Consider the following 24,033-nt stretch of genomic DNA (forward strand, 5'->3'; position numbering starts at 1 on the left):
ATCTACTAATATCGTTGTTGTCGGGTGGAAACCTTGTATGTCCAAAAAGTTCCTTTTGTATTTATCATTTTAAAAATGATTTAACATAGTGAAAATAGTCGATCTACAAGCACACAACGCCTCGCACCGTGAGCCGCGAGGCGTTGTGTGCTTGTAGATCTGCTATTTTCACTAGTTCTGTGCGACAGTCTTGTATGATGAAACAGGGCTTTACTTTATGAAAAAACATACAAATTTGAAACTTGTAGATACAAGTCTCTGCCCGACAGTGACGATATACAAGGTTTATTTTTCCAAGGTGCAGTTAACTATAGTTCCTTCTTTCACTTTATACATGAAGTTTCACTGCACCCGGTGACTATGAATGCTTTATAAAAATAAATGTTTATCTACGGTAGTGTCATACAAGATCCAGTGACAGGATCCAAAAGGTGGCATGAGAAATGCTTTTTGTGTAAAATGGCTGATGGAGATGGAGCCTGTAAAGCCAAGGTCAGAGTGTACAGCTGGTACCAGTGAAATGTATGTTAGAAATGAATGGTAAAAGATACGGATTAGTCTTAAGAAGTGCAATGAACTGAGGCTTCTCAAAGGATATCCAATTCTTCAGTCAATTAGGCCTACTCTGTGTGTGTGTGTGTGTGTGTGTGTATGTGTGTGTGTGTGTGTGTGTGTGTGTGTGTGTGTGTGTGTGTGTGTGTGTGTGTGTGTGTGTGTGTGTGTGTGTGTGTGTGAAACGGACAAACATACACACTATTTTTGGGGCGATTCTAATTAAGGTTGTGGGATAATACCGGTATGTCAAAATATCAATAATGCAACATAAGAAATAGAAGCAAAAAATAAAACACCAGGCACAATGCAGCGCTGCTGCAGAGAGTAATGCAAAAGTACTATAGAACTCATGTATGTATTTCCTATAGCCTAGAACAGCTTCAATTTGTAATAGTCAACTTTCACTACTGCCCCCTTTACTCAGAGAGCTGAGGGAGAAACCTGCCCCGCCCCCAAATCTGTTCTGTCACTCCAGTGTACAGCTTCACTAGAAATGAATTGGCTGCGATGGCAGAGGTGACAGTGAGAGAGCATCCACAGGGAATTTGAGGAAAGATGTTTACAAGACATTTTCCAAAGCTTTTGCGGAGGACATTTTATCATTTCTTCTGGCTCAGGTTTACTTTAACTGAGCCAAGTATGTGCATTTACTTTACGACTACTGCTTGCAGTCACTGTTTCATTTTCTAACACTGAGCCAGCTATAGATTGTGTATCTTGATTCTTGGCTGTCAGACTGATTTTCTTTGCTTTAGAAGACACTTGATATCTTTTACAAATATTGACTCGCCTGTCTAGTTTGAAATCTGAATAGTCTACTCTACAGTAGAATTGTTTAATTGAGTGGCGTGCCCCTTTAAGTGGTCGCTGTCTCAGCTCTTTGGCAAACCTTGAAGACAGACCCTAGTTACTCTAATAGCCGTCTTCCTGTTCTCAGAACTTATATCATATACGGTATAAGGGGTCCATTTTGTGTGTTGGTATGGAATCCATAATGGGTATTGATGCAAGAAAACACTTAACCTAGCACACTGAACAATCTCTGAACCGCCTGAACCTGTTTCACAGACAGTGAAATGCACTGGGCTGTGTGCTTACACATGCAAAAATGCCAAATGGCAACTGTAAAATTATAGTTGAGACAGTTAGTTTAATGCTAGGCTAGTTAATCTTTTAAATAAAGCTTCAAAAGAAAAAAGAAAAGCTTTGAAGAATAATAATTTGTAAACATACCAATTCAAATTGTGATTATTGCAGTCTTTAGGGTAATTGCACAGATTACAGGTTCGTCTTAAGTTATAGATCATACCGTAATCATAATAGTGACAGTCATACACCTGCAGTGCTTAATGAATACATTAAAATTAATTTTATAAATGTCTGTCCAATAGCCAGAGAGTAAAAAAGGAACCAAATGCACCCACAGGTCATTTGTAGTCTCTTTGGAGTGAAATGGTTTATTATGTGGGTACACAGGGTAGTTGCGTGTGTCGTGGTATTTATCTTGACCACCCACAGGGTTGTGAGTCTAGCAAAATAAAGACTCGCTCGGCTGGCACCAACTTCCTATCCTCTGCCCCTACCTTCCTTCTTAACATGAAAAGGCAGCAACAAGACATGGACACTGATTTCTGAGCACCTCCCTCCCTTTCCAGCTAATCTCGGCTGTCTATAGTGTGAGGAAACAGTTACGTGTAATGTATACAAGACATACCGTAATATGACACAGACCTAGAGACAGACAGGGAGAGGGAGGGATGAGGGATATAGAGAGAGAGAGAGAGACAGAGAAAGACAGAGAGAGAGAGAGAGGCAGATTGGGGGGCTGTTGGGCTCCCTGATGCCCCGGCCCCCTTGTGTGTTGGTGTATGTGTGCATGCGTGTATGTGTGTGTGCATGTATGCATGCATGTGCTGCTGAGCCTTGGAGAAGAGTGTCAGCAGGCAGTGCCTCTGAGAGAGAGAGAGAGAGAGAGAGAGAGAGAGAGAGAGAGAGAGAGAGAGAGAGAGAGAGAGGGGGGGGGGGGCTGATGTTTCCAAAGGGGGCCCAGGCAGTTACCAAAGGGAGGTGGAGATTTACTATCCCACCCAGTCAAAGTGCTCCACTGCTGCACTGACACACGCACACGCGCACGCACGCGCGCACACACACACACACACACACACACACACACACACACACACACACACACACACACACACACACACACACACACACACACACACACACACACACACACACACACACACACACACACACACACACACAGATACACAAACATATACACTCACACACCACTTGAGCACACGCCCCCCACTAACGCACCACTTGCAAACTCTCCACAGGAAACTGTGAGCCATAATGCGAAGGCACCTCCGAGCAGACGGGTGCGTTGCTCAAACCAAGAGGGATACGCTGCGACTTTGATAGTGCGTTAATTACTCATGTGATGTGATACAGATGTCTGGGGGCTTCAGCCGAAAGTTCGCCTGACGCTTTCCAAGGGGGCCAGGCAGACATTTTAGGAGCGGTAGGTGAAAACCAAGCATATATATTATTCATGCCTAGATCAGTTTGCGTGCTGTCACGGATCCCAGTGGTGCGGTGCTGATGCTAAACTGTGATGCTACTTGAAGGGCTGGCTGCTAAATACTTTTTTGTGTACTCGATGACAGCCGGGACTTTGAACAGGAACAACTCTTGGCTATACGAGTTTGCCTGTGCTGTGATGTGATATGAGGAAAAGAGCTCCAAACTATTCCTCTAGATCTGACAGCCGCTTCAAAACTTTTCTTTACCTGCCTTGCTATGGAATGAAATTAGTCTCATTTTTGCCCCTCACTAGCTCCCACCTACTGAGGCACATTGAAGTTGCTGTAAATAATATTCTTTGGTTAAAACACACACAAAAAAACGTTACATCTGTATAATATGATAGTAACCGTGCTCTTTAATTAATAAATGTCATTTTCAGGTGGGCTACAAATTTCACCCAATTAGGCAAGAGAACCCCACAAAGACCACTTATCAGCTTGTGTTCCAGACAGTTCCAATGTTGTCTGCTCATTTGTTTGTTTCATCACTTACACTTTCACTTATCTATACTGAATCCTGTATTAGTTCTCTCTCCTGATTGGGTTAAATTGGTATCCTGACCTGAAAATAACATTTATTTTTACTAAAGAGCTGGAGAGAAGACCCCTTTTTCTGAACAAATAATATAGAGCTATTTAACACTTATTTTACCAAAGCAATATAACTAACAGTACCTTTAAGTAAAGGTATAAATATCTGTATGTTTATATTCCTGTAATTATCATCATACTCATATTTTAATATCATTGCATTATACTATTCAGAGGTGGTCAAAATGAAACATTTGCAAACAATGTATTCAATGATTCGAATTCTAGACACTATTGCACAAGTGACTGCAGGACAGATGTAAACTGATTCCCTCTTGCTGAAGTGACTCTTTGTTTTGTAACCGCCAGTCTGAGCCTTTCTAAATCAGAAACAGGGGAATGTGTGCTGAGGAGACCGCTCGCTGACGAAAAGCCACGCTAAGGGGGGCACACTGTCCAAACAAGAAAAACTGAAAAAAAGAACAAGAAAAAACAAAGTCTGGCTCGGTCGTTACAAACCCTTGTTAACTTCCAGGAATGATTGAGAGCAAATAGAGATGACTGATGTACCATTATGTTGATGCCTACCTCCCCCCTTACCTGACTGTAACCAGTCTTGGCATTTCCCATCTGTGCCCCCTTGGCAAAACCTTTTTGAAGTCTTAAGGAAGTTGTTAGACTTCCACAAAGCATTTGGAGAGGGGGGACAGCAGCACTGTCAAACTTTCTTCTAACTGACATAGTCAGGCTTGGCTAGGTTTCAAGCGGAGAAAACAATGCAGAGACAGTTAGTGGGAATGCAAAACGGTGTTGATGTTGCTTTGCTAAAGTTTGCTGATGTCTGAAAACAACCTAATTTCCTCCTCTTTCCCTGTTCTCACCACAGATTTACTGGGGCATTGGTTCTTCCATTTTCACAGCCCTGTCAGTGAAATCAAAGTGTGGAATGTGTTCTATAATGGGCACCCCAGTCGTACATGTGTTGCTGCTAATGGCCTTTATGGCAGCCAGCGGAATGTGTGAGATAAACGGCAACGAAACCGACGAGCAAGACTCTCTCTCAGGCTTTGTCCTCGACACCACCCTCCAATTCCCGGGTTTTCACAGCACCAGCAGCCCTCCCTTTGGAACCCCGGGGGGACCAGGGGGGGGTCCGGACACCAGTGCATTGGGGACGGGATCCGGGAGTGGAAACGCTAGCGTCGCAAGGAAGCCGCTCCCACCTCCACCATGCCTGATCTCCACCTCCATCAAGGGCTACTTCAAATACATCAACACCGTCATTTCAATCATAGTGTTTGTGGTGGGGCTGGTGGGCAATGCCACCCTGCTGAGGATTATATACCAGAACAAGTGCATGAGGAACGGGCCAAATGCACTCATCGCCAGCCTGGCTCTGGGTGATCTCATGTACATCACCATTGATATACCCATCAATGTGTATAAGGTACAGTATGCTTACTCATAATAGAGATCAACAGATATATTTATTAATATGCAAAAGTTATGGTTATTCATGCAACATCTACTGATTACACAAAATATTATTCATTGTAGGCCTTTTACATGGGCCAATCCTAAAACACTTAGTTTCAACCAGGCATCCCTGTTTTGAGCATATCATTATACTGTAGGTAAAAAAAAAAGGAAATGTCCAAACATTTCAAAACATTACAAACATTTATTGTAGATTGTTGCCCATGGCAACACACTTGTCATATTGGGTTCATAACGATAATACTATTTGGGTGAACATTCCAGTTTCCTTGCTGAAACTATGAGACTGGTGTACAGCAGTCGTAGCTAGGAGATATAGCAAACAAGTTGGACTACAAGAGAAGAGTGAGGAGGTAACAAGAGTGAGTGAAAATAAATAATCAGTCAGACTACATTATCTTCCTAGTGCAGGAAGTTTAGTGATGAGAGAAGCAGGGATGCGGCCAGCTTAAATAAACACTGAAATCAGGCTATATAGTCACACGTACCAATGGCCTTGTTCTGACCCGAGACATTAGTCACTGGCCAGCTTATCTCAGTGGAGACAGTAATGAACATTATACTCTACAAAGTACAGTGCTGATTGGAGGTATGATTATAGTGTTTTATACATGTCTGTATAAGTTAAAAACAGTGTATGTGCTTTATTGGTATTAAAGTTTAAAACAATGTTAGCAAAGCATCCAGATAACATTGAATCCTGTGTCTTTATAATTATGAAAAGCATATTTTGAAAAACATACTTTACAATCAGAAATGGTATAATCAAAAAACGAATTAGAAGGAAAAAGACCATGTTGTTACAGCTCTTTCCATGTGGGTAGTACGCAATGACCTCAAATTGAGTTCAATAATGGTGACTTGCAGCAATATCCTGAGAGACCAATTGAGGTAACTCAATATGTTAAGAACAATAGGAAAGGCCCATCTATGACAAGAAATAACAAAGCCACCTGTTAGCAATTACAAGTGATTGTTTCTGTCACGCTTGTTGTCACATGTGGGGACGTTCTAGTCCAATGTCACTCAGCGTATGTATGTGCAAATCCTTTCCTACATACAGTACTTTTGCATGGGGCAGAAATTGTAAACTGCAGAGCACAGCCCATTGTTGATGTTGATGTCCCCTGTCTTTCTTTGGGTTTGGCAGTGTATCCTAAATTAATCATCTACTTTACTAGTACATCCACAGACTAAAAACAGCGATTCCGGAGCCCCTTTCCCTTCTCTTACTCCTCTTAGCCCTTGGGATGGGACTTTGATTAAACGTTACGGCCCATACAAACAATAGGGGGGCCAGGATGCCCGTGAAGTGCTTCCTTTGGCCCCAACTCTGAGAATCTCTGGGACAACCCCCATCCCATGTATGTCTTTGTCCAACCCATGTAAGATCCTGTTCAGGGAAGTGTGCCAAGGCCACTGTGGGGAAATAAAGTTCGAACTGCAGAACTTTGTTTCTTAAAGGAAGTTATATTAGCGGTTGTATTGGTGAATGTTACTTAGTTTTATTTACAGAGAGAGAGCTACCGTCAAAATTCAAATGGCAAGTATTGAAATGGAGCCGCTATCTTTACTTGACCAATGACTATAGACCTGAATCTTTCACTGTATCAGATGATGGGCTCCAGATGGTGTAATGTTGATGGGCTGAACTCCCACTGACGTACAAATGACGACCAGCGCTCTTTGATGTGGTTTCAGCCAGGCTGCTGTGTTATAGCCTTTAATAGCTGCTATAGATGGTCATCTCCCAGGCCATGTTCAACAAACAAAGCAATATAAATGTCTTCAATTTGCTCCCTAATCACAAATCACTTCGACTGACTAATGTCTTAATGTATTTTAGTGCCGGCAGTTTACTTAAGCAATAACACGCAAGAGAGAGTGCTTTATCGTGGTTATTGGCACAGCTGTGCTGCCGCAAAGGTTACCAAATATGGCAACATGAATCATTGCGACCGGAGTTCGCAGTTTACTGTCAGAACCGGCACAGCTTGTCCATATGTATTAGGGCTGTCCTCTAAAATTCGACAAATCGGCGCGTCGTTTTAAGCCCCCGGAATCGACGCCAATTGTTTGAGTCGAGCCGTAGATTTTTTTTTTTTTTTATCATACCAGTTACTGTGGTGCGGTATGAGAGCGCTGGAGTAGTATGAGAGCGCTGGACTGGACTGTCATGTACTTCTTATTTAGTCCATACTTCCTACTCTTGTACTAGACTTAAAAATAAAACCAGTTCACGTGACTTGAAAGTTGCCTTGGTCATATTACAGGACGCTCTTATTTTGAAGCTAACCGCTTTGAGAGGAAATGTGTCGAAGTGTTGTTATTCTACTTGTTACAGCTAGAGCAGCCAAGAAGCAGCAGCGCGATAGATACACTTCACTCACAGTCACTGCTGCTGAGTGTGGCACTGTGGTGGTGGTCTCAGGCTGAGGACTGTGGTGGAGTAGAGGACTTCTTAAAAAGTTTTAGATTAAGACAATTTGCTTGCATTGCGATGCAGCCGTGTGCCATTCTGCATCGACGCAGTGATGTTACATAATTGTTGCTTTTAGCCAACGTTTGTTGTTGTTTTTCCTCCTGAAGGAACGGGGCTAAATCGTTAGCATGCTAGCGCTTTAGCCCCGTACCTTTAGCCTTGGAGAGGCATAAAATCATTACAATCAGGCAGTTTTCAAAGCAGAGAATCCACCAACCATATGTGGTTTATAACAGCTGTTGTACGGGCGCTACTTTTCTATCAATGCGTCGCGTCTCCACTCAAGTCACTGCAGCACCACGTTTGTTTGTTTTTTTACTTTTTTTTTTCATAAAACGATTCGTCAACGCGTCGGAATAACCCCAGCGACTCGAGTCGACTTGATATATCCTGAGTCGAGGACAGCTCTAATATGTATTCGTGTAACACCTAACACTGTGGTCCCCTGACACATCACTGTGACGTCACAGTGATGTCAGATACTCAGAGCAGGGATAACGCCTGACACTGTGGTTCCCCTGACACATCACTGTGACATCACAGGTGACATGATGCATGATGTCAGAGCGTCAAACCCATAGAACCACAGTGTCAGGCGTGACAGACAGATATACAGTATATACGGACAAGCTGTGACCGTTCACATACTAAACTGCATCCTACGGTCGCAATACAGGATATACTAAAAAATTATATCTCAAACTGGTTAAGAAGGATATTGTGAGGTTTGACCTTACGAAGAGTTAATCTGGGGATTGTGTTGTTGTTTTCCCTCCAGCTCCTGGCCGCACGCTTTCCCTTTGACAACAGCATGTTCGGCCTGGCTCTGTGCAAGTTGATGCCTTTCCTGCAGAAAGCCTCTGTTGGTATCACCGTTCTCAACCTGTGCGCACTCAGTGTTGACAGGTCAGTACCACATCGAACCCTACTCTCCTTAGATCTTGCATTGTGAGATGGTCAGCTGCGTATGTCTGAACCTCAGTACTATTATTAGAATGTTGTAAATCGGCCCGGACGGCTAGCGTAGCCGTCTGGGCACCTAGGCTGGTAATCCAGCCTGACAGCGTGTCGCAGGTTCGAGTCGCGATCCCGACGACCTTTGCTGCATGTCACCCCCCCAACTCTCTCCCCATATCCTGTCAGTCTACTGTTAATCTATCAATAAAGGCAGAGAAAAACAAAAAAATAAATAAATACAGTAAATCTTGTGTGGCCACCATATTATGCCAGTAGTGGAAGAAGTACTCAAATTCTTTACATAAGTATAAAGCAAGCAACATTGAAGTAATACTCAGTAATAATGCCCTGGCTATATTTAAAGGTAGTGTAAGTGTCATTATACGTTTTGGTTAAATAAAAAGGTTAAAGGGATATTCCACTTTCAACAGGTAAAACACCATATTGTAACTTCAAACTCCATTTTAACCATGATAGATTCATTAAAAACACACATTATTTTTTTCTGGTGACTCATATACCCTCCTAATACGTGAGCAGGCCGTGTTTTATCCATAACTTTTTTCATTTATTTTAAAGAATTATTTGGGAAAATTGAATAAATGAAAGAAGTTATCGAAAAAACACAGACTGCTCACGTATTAGTAGGGTAGTATGAGTCACCAGAACAAATAATGGGTGTTTTTAATGAATCTATCATGGTTAAAATGAAGTTTGAAGTTACAATGGGGGTGTGTCGGGAGAGGCACTGGGTCTGGAGGGCCTGGTAACATTTACATCAAATATCTAAATATAGAATCAAGCAAATTAAAAACTGTTCAGGGTGTTCATAAAAGCCTGATTAGACGATAAAATTACCAAACGTTTTTTGGAAAGTGAAATATCCCTTTAAATGTTTATATTTTGATATTAATCATTGCTAAAAATTTGTTCAGTAACAGGGGTCTCCCTGTCCTGCCAGCTCTTTAATGAACACAAAATACAGCTTCAGGTGGATTGCCAGTTTCAGCCAATTAGGAGAGATTACCCATTTATCAGCTTACATTCTACAGTGTTCCAGTTCCATTTTGTTTGCTCACTTCTTTGTGTCGCCACTTCCAATTTCAGTTGTTACTTGCACCAACAGAGCGCACAAGTACTGCATTCGGCTGTGCATGTAGGTAGGTAGGTAGTTACTGTAGGTAGGTAGGTAGGTAGGTAAGTAATAAGTAGCCTATGTAAGTCGGTAGGTAGGTAGGTAGGTAGCTGTGTGTGTTTGAGCCCAGCTGAATGATGGCAACTTCATTATTAATAGTCAATGAGGGATCAGAATTCCCGGTGATCCGGTTGTGATGTCAGCGTAGCTTGGTATATAAGAGCATTCCTGGTAATGTCATCATTAACAGCTAATGAGGCAAAGCTCATGGCGCACTCTGCTGGCGAACAAGTAGGCTATGTATGGCCAACTTAATTGGGAACAAGGCACAAGTTGGCACCTCGACAGAGTGCAGTTCTAGTTTGTCCTGTATTCGTTCTCTCTTCTGATTGGATCATACACGTAGCTCACCAGAAAATGCATTTTCTGTTTACTAAAGAGCTGGAGAGACTGGTTGACCCGTTATGACGCCTGTAAATGCTTTAATTCCATAAATTAATCATCCGCCCATAATCCAGTCCTACCAAATACTGTTGCGTAAGAGTGTCCACTAAAATGTAAATGTTTATTCACAATTCTTTGAGGAGTCCCTCTGCAGCTTGTTATCATTTGCATTGTAGCTGCCTTTGTAAACAATACATTTAATGGACACCATCATGCTTTTGATGTGTGTTTCAGTTGATTGTTATCATAGCCTATTCAAACAATAATATTTATGATGACCCATTTGGACAGAAATAAAATCTACTTTCTGTATGTTTTTTTACTTTCTTTGTGCTCCTGCAATTCCCATGATACACTTCATCTGACATTATGGACTATGGTCACTGATATTACATCAACCTGTTATATTATGTATAGACAATGTTTGCCATGAACACAGAACAAGGACAATGTCATGGCTACTGAGGGTAATAAAGAAATAGGTTTTCCCATTCACAGATTGCACCCCAGTGACACCACATCACTGGAGTGAACTGCACAGATAAAACTGGGGGTAAATGTATATAATACATCTCAAACAAACAACCGCAGATCTTCACTAACCAATTATGTAAGCTTGTAAAATAATTTTAATATGTTTCACTCAGCACCATCTTTATGCCGGCAAATAACAGTAACAAACGCCACGGCTTTAAGTTTTAAAGGCAGACACTGCAATCCAAACACAAATACTGCTTGGTAAACCAGCTACACTGTGACTGCCATATTAAAACTTGAACGATTCACCCCTGACTGAATTGTCTATGTCTATGAAACGTGCCAAGCTGTTTGAAACTGTGCACGGGAGGGGATCATTGTCCTCAGCTGAATTCAAACCAAATGTGTTTTCTTCTAACTACAGTAGGTCGACATGGATGTTAGACAAAAGACATGTTCTTTTTTTTTTAAAGAAACAAAGGTTTCAGGTATGTTTGGAAATGTGTTCTCATCTAGGAAATGAATAAGGTCACTGCTAATGGAACACCCCTGTTGAGAAGGTTATTTATATGGCTGTTTTCTTTCCATTTTCTTTGCAGTTGCTCATACCAGACAATTTGTTTTTAAGACAACAATTTAACTCTAATGAAGGGCAGAACTCCAATGAATGACTGAACTGGCCTGAGGAGAGACATGTATAATCTATAATATGTTAATGCTAAAAATTTAAAACAAAACAGCAATGTAATTTTATATGGATAGCACGGATCTCAGTGCATGGTTTTAAAAGACAAATCCTTTTCATAAGTAGCTTCCGTATCCGTAGTGGTCTTGTAATGAATAAATAATGAAGGTGGATAGCTCTGGCCCTGTCTCATCTCTCTGTGCTCACAAGAAGACACAACTTTACAGATAAGAGGCTAGCAAGCCTGTTCTGAATGGGATGCAAGGTTCAACAGAGCAGAGATATCTTTAATGAGCCTCTACCGAGAGAAAAATACATGGAAAAACAAGATTGATGATGGTGTACTCGTGTTGAAGAGCAGATGCTCCAAATGTGTTTTCAGGATACTGTGCGGCATGTCTTTATGTGTGCGTTACCAGTGCTGTCTCCCCCTTCTCAATGTTGGAAGGAAGAGAAAAAAGGTGGCTACATTAACACTTGGTAAAATATAGATGCCGCCATGGTGTTCGACAGAGAAATTCAAATGTGTCATGAAAAATATATTGTTTTTGCCATGAAAACTTGATGCCCGGGTTTTTACTAAAACATTTCTACAAGTGGTTTCCATTAATGAAACAAACAAGCAAACAACCATTCGGAGCAAGGGAAACATAAGCCAACAGAAAGGCTGGCACCTCTCTGCCAACATGGGCCAGTCTGTTTGGAGGCTTCACAAAAATATAAATATTAGATTCTGAAAATAAACAATTGATCATCTCCCGTCATTAAAGCTTTAACGTTTGATATTCTTTACTGACTGCACAGTTTGTTGCCTTTGGTGCCTTGCCAATGCCAATGCATAAACATATTGTGAGGAAATGCAACAACTTGCACATATGTGGAACTATAGTTCCACTTATAATGAGGATGGTGGAAAGCCACTTAAACACTTTCAACCTGGTGTTCCTATTTTTGGCATGTCATCAAAAATATTATATAAATGATTTACTAATATTCACAAAAAAAGCAGTTCAATGGCAATTTTTTGCCATTATGGTATACAGTATGCTTGTAAAGGGCTTAACATAATTATTCTGCCTCCTCTATTTCATACATTCTTCTTTATGGTAATGGAGGTCCTGTTCCATACGTTCAACCTGCACCTGTATGGTAATCTCCTAAACACAATACAGTAGAAGCAAATTAACACATTCACTTGTAACTTCCCACATCTGTAGTGGGAGGTCTGCCGTGTGGTCCTTGACTCTTGCCATGTATTAATTGCGTTCTCATCCACTGGTTTTTACAGAAGGAAAACAACCACACGTGGACAACAATGTTTTTGCTCATCCCTCCTCGACTAATTTCCTCTCCTCTTCTCTCATTTCCTCCCCTCTGCTCCTATCTCTTCATCTGTACTGTGTGCGTGTGGGGTGTGTGTGTGTGTGTGTGTGTGTGTGTGTGTGTGTGTGTGTGTGTGTGTGTGTGTGTGTGTGTGTGTGTGTGTGTGATGTCACAGGTATCGTGCTGTAGCGTCATGGAGTCGTGTTCAGGGTGTGGGTGTTCCTCTGCTGACGGCCATAGAGATTATCTCCATCTGGGTGCTGTCGCTCTTCCTAGCAGTGCCTGAAGCCATCGGCTTTGACATGGTCACATTCAACTACCGCAATGAGACCATACGCACCTGCATGCTCAACCCCAAGACACAATTCATGATGGTATGCTATACTATATTTGTCTAGTGCAATGTTTTGCTCTATTCTTGGATGCTGAACTCTCTGCCATACCATTCATTGTGTTGATTGAATACAAGTGAAACGCTGTTGAACATAGCCAAAACAAATGAGACACACTATGACGGGATATTAAGATAATGAGCCCACTACGGTTACTGAAAGTGATAGCGTTGGTTTAGTATTCATCTTGAAGTAATGTAATATTAGGTTGACATGCTGTGCGACTTTGCATACCTGAACAGTATATCGACAGTAGCAGTCCATGTTTAAATCTATTACAATAGTAAACCGTCAAATCCTTACATGGACCTCACCCTATACTTTAACGATTAAATTAACACAGAGGATTTTGTTGTGTATAAATCTTAACTTTTGCATATCACACCAATTTCCATCAACCACAACATTTACTGCTTGAGAAATGCTATCAACACATTGCTAATGTCCAATAAAATATTTTCAACATTGCCAAACTAAACGTCTTGAAAACTGAATGAGGAAAGAATCTGTCCTACCTACTCTGTCCCTTTGAGGAAATCTGGAGATTGCTGCCTTTGATTTCACATGATTGGAGGGCGTAATTGATCACAGGCCACATGTGCAATTACGAAGGGTTGATGTATGGTGGCCTCGAGCTGGGCCACATGTGTGTATCCATTCCACACAAAGAATGGGGGGGGAAGGGGGGGGGGGGGGGGGGGTGGAGGGGGGTGATGAGCTATTACAGGGAACAACAGAACAATGCTGAGGTCTGGACCATGTGATTTCTCTTACAGTTGATGAGGCATGATTTGAACACAGCTGTTTACTGTTTATCAGGAAATTAAACAGTACACGGCATGCTGCCTTCTGAGAAGAATTCCTTGGCAAAATGCATGACCTTGTACAATACACAAAGACAAAGATATAATACTGTTGCCTTAGATGCACTTTACAGTATCATACTGTATGTGTTAAAGCTGTGTTGACAGAGAATATAAAAAGGTCCATTTGTGTATAAAAGGATTTGGGCTGTTTGATGTAGCACATTTGAAAATAAATGATTTTATAATTCTAAACACCAGGTGGCCATACTAGCCACACAATATAATATGGAAAGATGACCTACTTCATGTGCCTTTATGTGTATCATTTTTTAGATCAACAGATGAGATTCTGAATCATCAGAACATTCTGGCCATTTAGAAAACTGTACATCTTCTACAGTAATCACAATCCTTGCGATCTTCGGTCAATCACAAACGCAACACAACTAATGTTTGCAGTTTTGTACCAGAGCCGCAGCCTCATGTTCAAGATGTCTTTCAATCTACAACTTTCAACCTGTAGGTCAAGGGTCTTCAACAGGGGGTCTGGGACCCCTAGGGGGTCATCAGAGTTACTGCAGGGGGTCCTCCAAATATTTGAGTGATTTTTATATTAACCACTAGAACCCTAAAGTAAATATTCTGAGAACTTTAGCCAAAAATAGCCGATTTACAAGCCACAACGCCTCACGCTGAGAGGCGTTGTGAGCTTGTAGATCGGCTATTTTTGGCAAAGAGGTTTGTGTAGAGGTGAAAATGTGCAGACTAAGTACAGAGTGAAAGGTCAAGTTTATTAAGTATTGACGGTTCAAGTGGTTAAATATCTGAAAACTCAAATTGACATGAATCCAAAATACACAGATGACAAGATTGTGCTGTCAAACGATGAAACTATGAAAAGGTTGTGGGGGTCCCTGCTTCATCTCTCTCTCAACTAAGGGGTCATTGGCCTAAAAACATTGAAGACCCTGCTGTAGATTATTTATGATACTGTAGTATCATACACTCTGATCCACCAGCTTTGTGGATTTGGAAATGGATAAGAGAGACATACCGTAAGTGGGTAAAAAATATTAAATGTAATATTTCGAATGGTGTGTGGCTGTCTCCATGCAGTATTATAGAGACGTGAAGGACTGGTGGTTGTTTGGCTTCTACTTCTGCGTTCCACTGGCCTGCACAGCTATCTTCTACACTCTGATGACCTGCGAGATGCTCAACCATCGGAACGGCAGCCTCCGCATCGCACTCAGCGAGCACCTCAAACAGGTCAGCCAAGAGACTCTGCTCACAGAATGAACAAAAGGACTGGTTCAACCACATGAACATTATATGGTCACTATTCTGGGGTGTAGAGATGTGGTGTAGAGGGAAAGAGGAGTGAATCTAGTATAGAGCCCTGGGTGACCACAGTCAACAACGTATTATAGGGTTTCAGTGGTTGAGCCAAAACAGTGGTTACCACTCTGGTGTTGAGGGACGTGCGCTGCCACCATGTTGATTAAGTTGACATTAAAAAGAGATTGTGATGTCATTGCCTCTTCCTCCCTGACAGATTAAACTATAAAGGTCAGATTTCATGTGCAGGTGGGGGAGGGGTGTTAATATCAAATCTCTGTTTTGTTATCACTCTTCCAACATGTCCCTATGGTAACAGCCAGACACTTTACAGTTTACTCCTGCTATTAATATTACATGTGTCTGCATCAACTCTCTAATGGCTGAGTGTGTGTGTGTGTGTGTGTGTGTGTGTGTGTGTGTGTGTGTGTGTGTGTGTGTGTGTGTGTGTGTGTGTGTGTGTGTGTGTGTGTGTGTGTGTGTGTGTTGAACTGTGTACTGTGTCTGAATGCAGAGGAGAGAAGTTGCCAAGGCGGTCTTTTGCCTTGTCCTCATCTTCGCCCTATGCTGGTTCCCGTTGCACCTCAGCAGAATCCTGAAGAAGACGGTTTACTACCAGAACGATGTGGGCCGCTGTGACCTGCTCAGGTGAGTTATCTTGTCCGCCACTGACATCTCCAATAAGACATCAATACACATGTTCTGTCTATGGAAATAAGGAATGGGACCTTTGGCCATATGTCCTAGTTGTTTTGTACTTATGTGGCGTAAGAAGGTACATGCTTGACTTGTTAGATTAAAAATGAATAAATAAATTAAATCGTTTCTGAGGACCATGGTCCGCGAATGCTGAATCTTCGGCTAGTCAAAGCTATTTGGTTGTTTTACATCTCCCATAATGCCTTGCAAAAGTAGTCTCTGTAGCTGAATCGAGTTTAGTGTTACATACAAAACACATTGGATGTATGTAAATTGTTGTAGAAATACTTTGTGGGTCCATTAAGGCTGCCTTCTTTCCCCCTTCTACACTAGTAAATATCTTAGCTGAAAATAGCCGATCTACAAGCTCAAGCTCAGCTGCAGTTTGAGCTATTTTTGGTCAACGTTCACCCCAGAATAGGGATGCAAGAGGTGGTTAATGCAGGATTGTGTAATTCCCAAAAGTAAAAATAGCAATTGGATGTAGTCAGAGGAAGTACTTTTGCATCCCTATTTGGCTGGAACAGAGCTGGATCTGTAAACCTTCATCTGGGCAACAAAATGATGACACACTCTGGCAGTTAACAGGTAGTAACTCCTCCAGACAGACAAACTGGAATGACTCAAAGTTCTATATTTACATCCACCCTTTAGGCAGTTAGCTGGTGCTCTTATCCAGAGTGACTGAAGTTAAGTACAACAGCAGACTATAGTTCGGCAACAAAAAAAACAGGCCAAGAGTCACAGCTAACTAGGGCTGACCTTCGATTACTTTTTTCATAATCGAAGCTTAATCGAAGCTTTCTTTCGAACTTCGAAGCTTCGATGACGGCGACCGGGGGGGGGGGGGGAGCAAAAGTTTATCGGTTACATAAGTGATAACCGTTAAGGAAATGTGTTTAAAAATGCGCGATTTACACAATTTTAAAAGGGAAAACACACCAGTTTTTTCCTCATAATAATGCTCCTTATTTTCATTAAATAGTACAACAATACAACGAGGAAGAAGAAGATACGAATGTTTTCTACATTAAAGAAAGGTGTTTTTGCAGGACAAGTAGGATTGACAATCACATCACGTCAGTAATGTAACAAAGCGCGGCTGCAACAGCAAACACTGCAGCGCGACTCGAGCCCTATATAACAAACAGATTAACTCCCAAGTCCCAAGGTGTTGTACACGCTAATGTAATAGTAGATTTTATAGTAAATAATTGCACTGCACTGTGTCTGAATTAAAGTTCCACACTCATCAACCGAAAGCTGATGGTCAGGCTCAGACAACGTAGCCTACTCTATGCGGGCGCGACTATTGAGCTTGCAGCAGATCCGATATAAACTTCATCAACACCACGACAACGTAACCCTAGCAAGTTGGGTTTTAAGCTATTTTTTCCTCTTTAAAACGGGATCGACGCTGACGGGGTCCGTTTTGTAAAATCCAATTTTCGCTGTTTGTTTCCTTGCGTTGAGTTGTGTGTCTGTCAGCGAGTGGAAGACAGCAAACGCATGCATGGATCATGTTACACCGACAATGGTTTGATAACGAAATGTGTGACTGCATCGCATAGTTGCATTGGGTGATGTTACTCAGACATTGGTTTCACACATTTCGGTGCCAAACGAGAGGAGGGGGTGACGCTATCACGCTAGAGTGGAGCGAGGCGCATGCAAGCTAAGGCACGCGGCCCCCCCAAAGGACAAACGGCCGCGGCCGATTATTCGAATTTATTTTTCAAATTCGAATACCGTGCCTTCGAACGAAGCTTCGAATATTCAAATTTTTTGGGTCAGCCCTACAGCTAACAATTCTATATTCCTGGAATTATTGCGACCGTCAGTTACTATGGAAAGCTCCACCGGCTGTCAGTCAGTCAGTCAGTCAGTCAGTCAGTCAGTCAGTCAGTCAGTCAGTCAGTCAGTCAGTCAGTCAGTCAGTCAGTCAGTCAGTCAGTCAGTCAGTCAGTCAGTCAGTCAGTCTGTCTGTCTGTCTGTCTGTCTGTCTGTCTGTCTGTCTGTCTGTCTGTCTGTCTGTCTGTCTGTCTGTCTGTCTGTCTGCCAAGTCACACTTTTGCCCTACTCATGTCTCCGCCACCGTTGGCCCTATCCATGCCAAACTTTGCACACACACTCCTTGGCTGCCAAACCACAACCTCCATTTCTCACATGGCCCTCTTCTAGCGCCACCATGAGGCCGATTCTTGCACAACACATCTTTGGACACTGCTCCTACAGATGTTGGCCTAAAATCACGCAAAGCGGTACATAGTATCTCTAAAGTCATGTTATCAACATGGATCTGTCCCATTTCCCATATTCCCTCCTGATTGGCGACTGCCTTCTAAAGTTTGTGTATGTGACGTGGCGGTCGCTTATCTCCCGATTAGGGAGTCTTACTGTTAATGTAACAGAAATACACAGTAGAGGTAGTGTAAAGCGTCTGCCGCCCGTGTGGCATTCAAGTGAAGTGCCTGCCCAGCACCATGGTGAGTGGGGTTCAAATCCTCTACGGTGCTTCTGGCTTGACCAGGCGCTCCAATAAACACAGCTGTGTCCGTGGGTGGGAAGCCACTGGGCATTCTCTGTCATTGCACAAGAGACTCCTACATGTTGGTCTGTATGGATAGCGCACTGGACTGTGGTGTCACTGTCAGGTAAAAAGAAGTGGCTGGAAACTCCATGTGTATCGGCGGGGTCATGTGGTTGTGTTGCTATGGGGGAATTAATCATTACTAAATTGGGGAGAAATAAAAAAGAGGAAATTGTTTTAGGAGAGATATGGGTCAACATGAGAGAAATAAGAGATTATGGATCCCAGCAACCAACTAGGACAGAGAGCCTCCATCCAAATGCAAACCATCAGCCCAGTATGGCCAAAATCTCCACTTAAAGTGCCATTCTAAATGCATTGCATTTCTTTTTTAATAGTTGTTGTGAGCTGCCATCCACTTAAATGATTTTCAAAACAATATTTTTGAGCGGTGGTCACAACGCTCCTATACGTGGCCGTGTGTGTGGGTCTGTCTGTCTGTCTGTTTGTCTGTTTGTCTGTCTGTCTGTCTGTCTGTCTCCGGGTCTGTAGCCTGCAGTAACCTTTTCTGACCACACATGTTAAGGGAGGGGCGCTGTTGTTCAGGATAGGCCAGGCACACTCACACACAAACACACACAGGGGGCACACACACACACACACACACACACACACACACACACACACACACACACACACACACACACACACCACCGCTCAGTTCACACAAGTGTGATTTTTATAGTTATAGTCCCCCAGTGGTCTATACTAGGCCCTCTCCTTTTTTCATTCTGCACCGCCTCTTTACCGAAAGTCGCTAATCTACATGCTGTAAACGCATCACAGCGACATGTTGTGAGCTATTTTCTCGGAATGTTCACCGAGGGACGCTAAATGTTCATGTGGTTGATGAGACAGACACAATAGACTGATTGTGGAAGGAAAGCTCCCTCGTGCCACAAGTATTAACTCTCACAGACAAATGATCCACAAGTCAAATGAAACGGGATTCAAAAGGTCTTGAACTGAAGTTACGCTGTTATAAGTAATTCATGGTTGATTCTTCTTCACGGTTTTAGCTTCCTGTTGGTCATGGATTATCTCAGCATCAACCTGGCTACAGTCAACTCCTGCATTAACCCAATCATCCTCTACTTCGTCAGCAAGAAGTTTAAGAACTGTTTCAAGGTACAGAATATTCATATTCATAAATGTCATCTATCACTGATGGTTGTCAATGCAGAGAGCAGACACATTCACTCACTCTCTCTTTCACTCAGGCACACATTCATGCACACACATACGCACGCACACGCACACACGCACACACGCACACACACACACACACACACACACACACACACACACACACACACACACACACACACACACACACACATCCCCAAGCTGGTTTGTTTTTTGATTACTTTCCATGTGGTATATTCTGTTGGAATAAAACACACACCCGCCCTCCCACACAAAAAAACATGTTTCGAAAGCCTCTATACTAGTATTGTCTGGCAGGTAAAACAAAAGACACACACATTATGTACACACACCGCCGCACGCACGCACGTGCGCGCACACACACACACGCGCTGCTCTCTCTTTTCACTCAGACCTAGTTGACCGTAAATTGTCTTCAAAGTGCAGTATCACCTCTCTCACGCACACACTTCCAGACACTCTAGTAATGCAGGTAATACAAAAATTATAAAAGATTTACAGTCATCCACCACCCTTGGTATGTTTCTTTTTTATGACTTTCCATGTGGTCGATTTTGTTGGGATAACAAAACAAAACAAAACAAAACAAGCAAAAAATTTAAGAAAAAAAAAGAAAAAAAAAGAAAGAAAAAAAATAGCGTCTAGTTTAGTCTGGCCAGTAAAACAAACAGTCAACTCTGTGCCCACGAGGCCCAGGCAAGCGGCCGGTGGTGATGACATTCCATGAGGAAACTGTAAAGCAGCCTGTTGATTTATGTGCTCAATCTGTGGTCTGAGGTCACATACTGAACATGCCTGTCAGACTGAACCTGGGCTGGAGATAAGCCATATGCCTCAGAGAGAGAGAGAGAGAGAGAGAGAGAGAGAGAGACACACACACGCAGTCTGACAGCAGTTGCTAATAAGAGTCTCTCAATACAGGACTTTGTCTGGGTGACACTGGTGCAGGGACATGCTGACACAAATGTAGTGTGATAAGTACACACTGATGCCTGTAGACAGGGACTATATAGGTTCTCACATATATCAACAATGTGACAGCAATTGACAACATAAACGTTTCTAACTAACATAGTGAAATGCATGGTACACACGCACATTATATTTGGTGACAGCACAGGACACGGACAGATGGGCGGATTTTAATTTAACTTGGTTGGAATGATCAGTAGGCTGGCCCAAAGAGATGTTAACTATTGGGTCAAACATTTCCAAAGTAAAGGTCACAATCAAGGTCAAGGTCAAAAGGGGAATGATTAGTAGGCAGCCCTGATGTTGGGTTGAAAAGTTCAATGGTCAAGGTCACAATCACGGTCAACATGACATCATTTGTCTGTGATAGAGCAACAGTTATTGTTGAAGGCAGGGTTTGCACCTACACATGCATTTTCTTTATTATCTTTCCCCCCTTCTTCTCTGCAGAGTTGTCTGTGCTGCTGGTGTTACTCAGACAACCAGGTGACCAGCATCGGCCAGATGAACGGTACCAGTATCCAGTGCAAAAGCCCTGAGCCCAACAACCTTAACACGGACCGCAGCCTCAGAAAAGACAGCGACTGACCAACACTTCACGAAACTCTGGACTTAACTCCCTATAGCAAGCTGCAAGCTGTTTATTTATACCCAAACAGCTGTTATAAAACACAACATGATCCATCACTGCTCACCACTACAACAATAAAGGATATGAATATATTGGATTCAGACAATAAAAAGTGTGTGCGCTCAGCACCGCTGGAAGCATGTGAGCCTTGGAGGGGCTGAACGAGGAAGTGGACTTAATAGACTAAGACAATGGGTTTGATGATGTACAGTGCTATTTGCAGCCTCTCAGCGGGCTGCACTTCCCAGACTCTGGCTTACACGTCTATTCCCATGGCCATGGAGAGTGACGGTAGAACCGTGAGAGAAGAGGAAGGAGAGGAGGGTGAGATGGGGGGGGGGGGGCTTTCGCAGGATGCAGCTGAACAGTGCCTATAAATTACCACCAATCAGTAGCCGGGACGAGCGTGCTATTCACATAAAGGGCAGCACGACTGGGGCTGGAGACAAAGGTGCAGGAAGGAAAAGCAGGCCGCCTGCTGTCAACGGGGATGATCGGAGAGGAGAGCGCACACACTGTCCCCCCACGGACTGCATGCTGTTAACTCAAGCAGCTTCTGAATCTCTGTCACTTACTGTACACATTTGCCGTTGTGCTGTGTATTATTCATAGACATAATTCATTGAGCTAGTCTCAGTGCAATATATAACTAGATGAGTCTTTTAAAATTAACCACTTAAACCCTCTAAACTAATTCTAAGTTGACTTTACTTGGTCCGATCTTTTTTCCTCTCTATACCAAATCTCTTTGTCTAAAATAACCGAGCTACGAGCTTGTTCTGTTCTGTTATTTTTGCAGACTGTTCCCCCCAGAATAGGGATGCTAGGTTTCAAGTGGTTACATTTTCCATATAGCAGTGTGTGTGTGTATGTGTGTGTGCTCATGCGCGTGTGCATGCATGCTTATGAATAGAAGGTTACTTGATTCACCTGAATGACTAAACAGTCTAATATAACTCAAGCTAATCTGAAGTGTACTGGTTTTAAAAAGGTCAAAAACTACAGAACTGCTTTTCCATGTCAGTACATTTCCAGACATACAGTATGAAACAAAACCAAACAAAAAATATATACTGTGTATACGTATGTAACGATCAGCCGCAATATACATAGCCTCTCTACCATAAATGCAAAGGAAGGAACTGGTTTCTTCGTACAACACTGTGAATTTTACAAGCCCCACAGTCAAATCAGCTGTCATATATAGTTGGAGTATAGAGTGGTTTGAAAAGTGCTTGTATGTATAATGCACGCTCTATATCATATCCACTTTTTTAAGGTGTACTATTTTGATAAGTATTGTATGTATATGTATGTAATTGTGTGATGCCTATGGCAGGAGCTCTTGTTTGGAGTAAAGAGTCTGCTAATGAGGAAATTGTATCAGTTACCAAAGGACTACGCTGCCTTTCCTTATAGATTTGATATGTGAATACATGTAAACCTGTGTGTGTGTGTGTGTGTGTGTGTGTGTGTGTGGATGGATGGATGTATGTGTATGAACTTGAATACATGTGTGGTGTCTGCCTATCTGGTGTGTGATACTGTACATATGAGTGTATTTGTATATTGTACAGTACGTGTATGTGTATGTGTATGTGTATGTGTGTGTGTGTGTGTGTGTGTGTGTGTGTGTGTGTGTGTGTGTGTGTACCTACGTACGTGCTTGCGTGTGTGTAGGTGCCTTCTGTGTATACATATTTGCACTTCTTTTAGGACGAAGTGTTTTGCACAGCATACAGCAGCCCATAATACAAGAGCGAGGGCTTTTGTATAATTTAGAGTAAAATGTCCTGTATCCAAATATAATTTTACCACTATTCCTTGAAATGATTCATAATACTGTGTATCAAACTTTACCCATATCTGTCTGTTCTCATTGATTTTATACATTACTCTTGTGTTAATGCTGCTGCTTATAGTACTAAATAAAATAACACCATCTCGACCTGAAGTACCAATGCGCTTCATTTAGCCGCAATACTAATATCAAGGACACGAAAAGCCCTCCACCCTGTTTCTTATCTGCTTCTGTGAGAAAGGGGTGTCTGGGAGTGATTTGAAGTGCACTGTGACCTGCTTGGCAATGGAGCCCCTGGGGTTGCTAATGTCAGTGGAGAGGATGTGAACAGCTTGGACAGACTAGTGGGAATGCAAGCTCCAAATCCAACAGGGTCGCATATCGCCTGCACTGCCAAAAGAGAGGGATTCGGGAAAAGCGCAATTTGAATCTTCTTCAGTCGTGCCTTAGGGGATCAAAGCGGACGAGGGGATTTGTATTCCTAAAAGTTGAATCAGGAGATGCTGCCGGCCTAAAACACATACTTTATTCATTGTGATAGAAAGCAACAAGAATGTTTCAACTAACAAGTTGTTATCCTGACAAAAGAATGTTTGTCAAAAGTGGTGTGTGACAAAAGACTGCCACAGAAAGTAAATTACAAGATATCAAGACTAATTACTAAAAACAAGGTGGCCTCCCTGAGATATCTGTAGCTATGGATAGCAAGTGTGTGGTTTGAGATACAGGGATTATGATTCATTATTGTTATTATTGTGATACTTTAAGTCATATTATAAGCATATGCATAAAATATGAGCAAAGGAGTTTATTTCTTCACAGTCCCTATAACATCCAACATCATAGTACCAGTAAGACTCCCTAATCGGGAGATAAGCGACCGTCAGGTCGCAGCGTGATTTTAGCAGTAGGAGCGAGATCATTTAGCGACCTACAACCGGGTCGCGACGTGGTCGG

At 42.3% G+C, this 24,033-nt stretch overlaps 1 protein-coding gene across 1 annotated transcript; it reads left to right on the forward strand.

Moving 5' to 3' along the window:
- The first annotated feature begins 2,944 nt into the window (after nt 1-2,944).
- ednraa (endothelin receptor type Aa) lies at nt 2,945-23,182 on the forward strand. The gene is made up of 8 exons (XM_080721477.1): nt 2,945-3,085; nt 4,567-5,127; nt 8,438-8,565; nt 12,856-13,054; nt 14,995-15,147; nt 15,731-15,864; nt 19,525-19,633; nt 21,095-23,182. The coding sequence occupies exons 2-8, from the start codon at nt 4,627-4,629 to the stop codon at nt 21,230-21,232; spliced, it is 1,362 nt and encodes a 453-aa protein (XP_080577603.1). The 5' UTR covers nt 2,945-3,085; nt 4,567-4,626; the 3' UTR covers nt 21,233-23,182.
- Nucleotides 23,183-24,033: the final 851 nt, after the last annotated feature.

This window comes from Nannobrachium achirus, assembly GCF_963921795.1.
Source record: "Nannobrachium achirus genome assembly, chromosome: 3".
NCBI classification, from domain to species: Eukaryota; Metazoa; Chordata; class Actinopteri; order Myctophiformes; family Myctophidae; genus Nannobrachium; species Nannobrachium achirus.

Bases quoted from the DNA above. Each gene is read 5' to 3' on its own strand.
- ednraa (XM_080721477.1), top strand. From the start codon at position 4,627: ATGTGTTCTATAATGGGCACCCCAGTCGTACATGTGTTGCTGCTAATG. The intron at 15,148-15,730 runs GTCAGCCAAGAG...GTCTGAATGCAG, and splicing joins TCAGCGAGCACCTCAAACAG to AGGAGAGAAGTTGCCAAGGC. The intron at 19,634-21,094 runs GTACAGAATATT...TCTTCTCTGCAG, and splicing joins AGTTTAAGAACTGTTTCAAG to AGTTGTCTGTGCTGCTGGTG.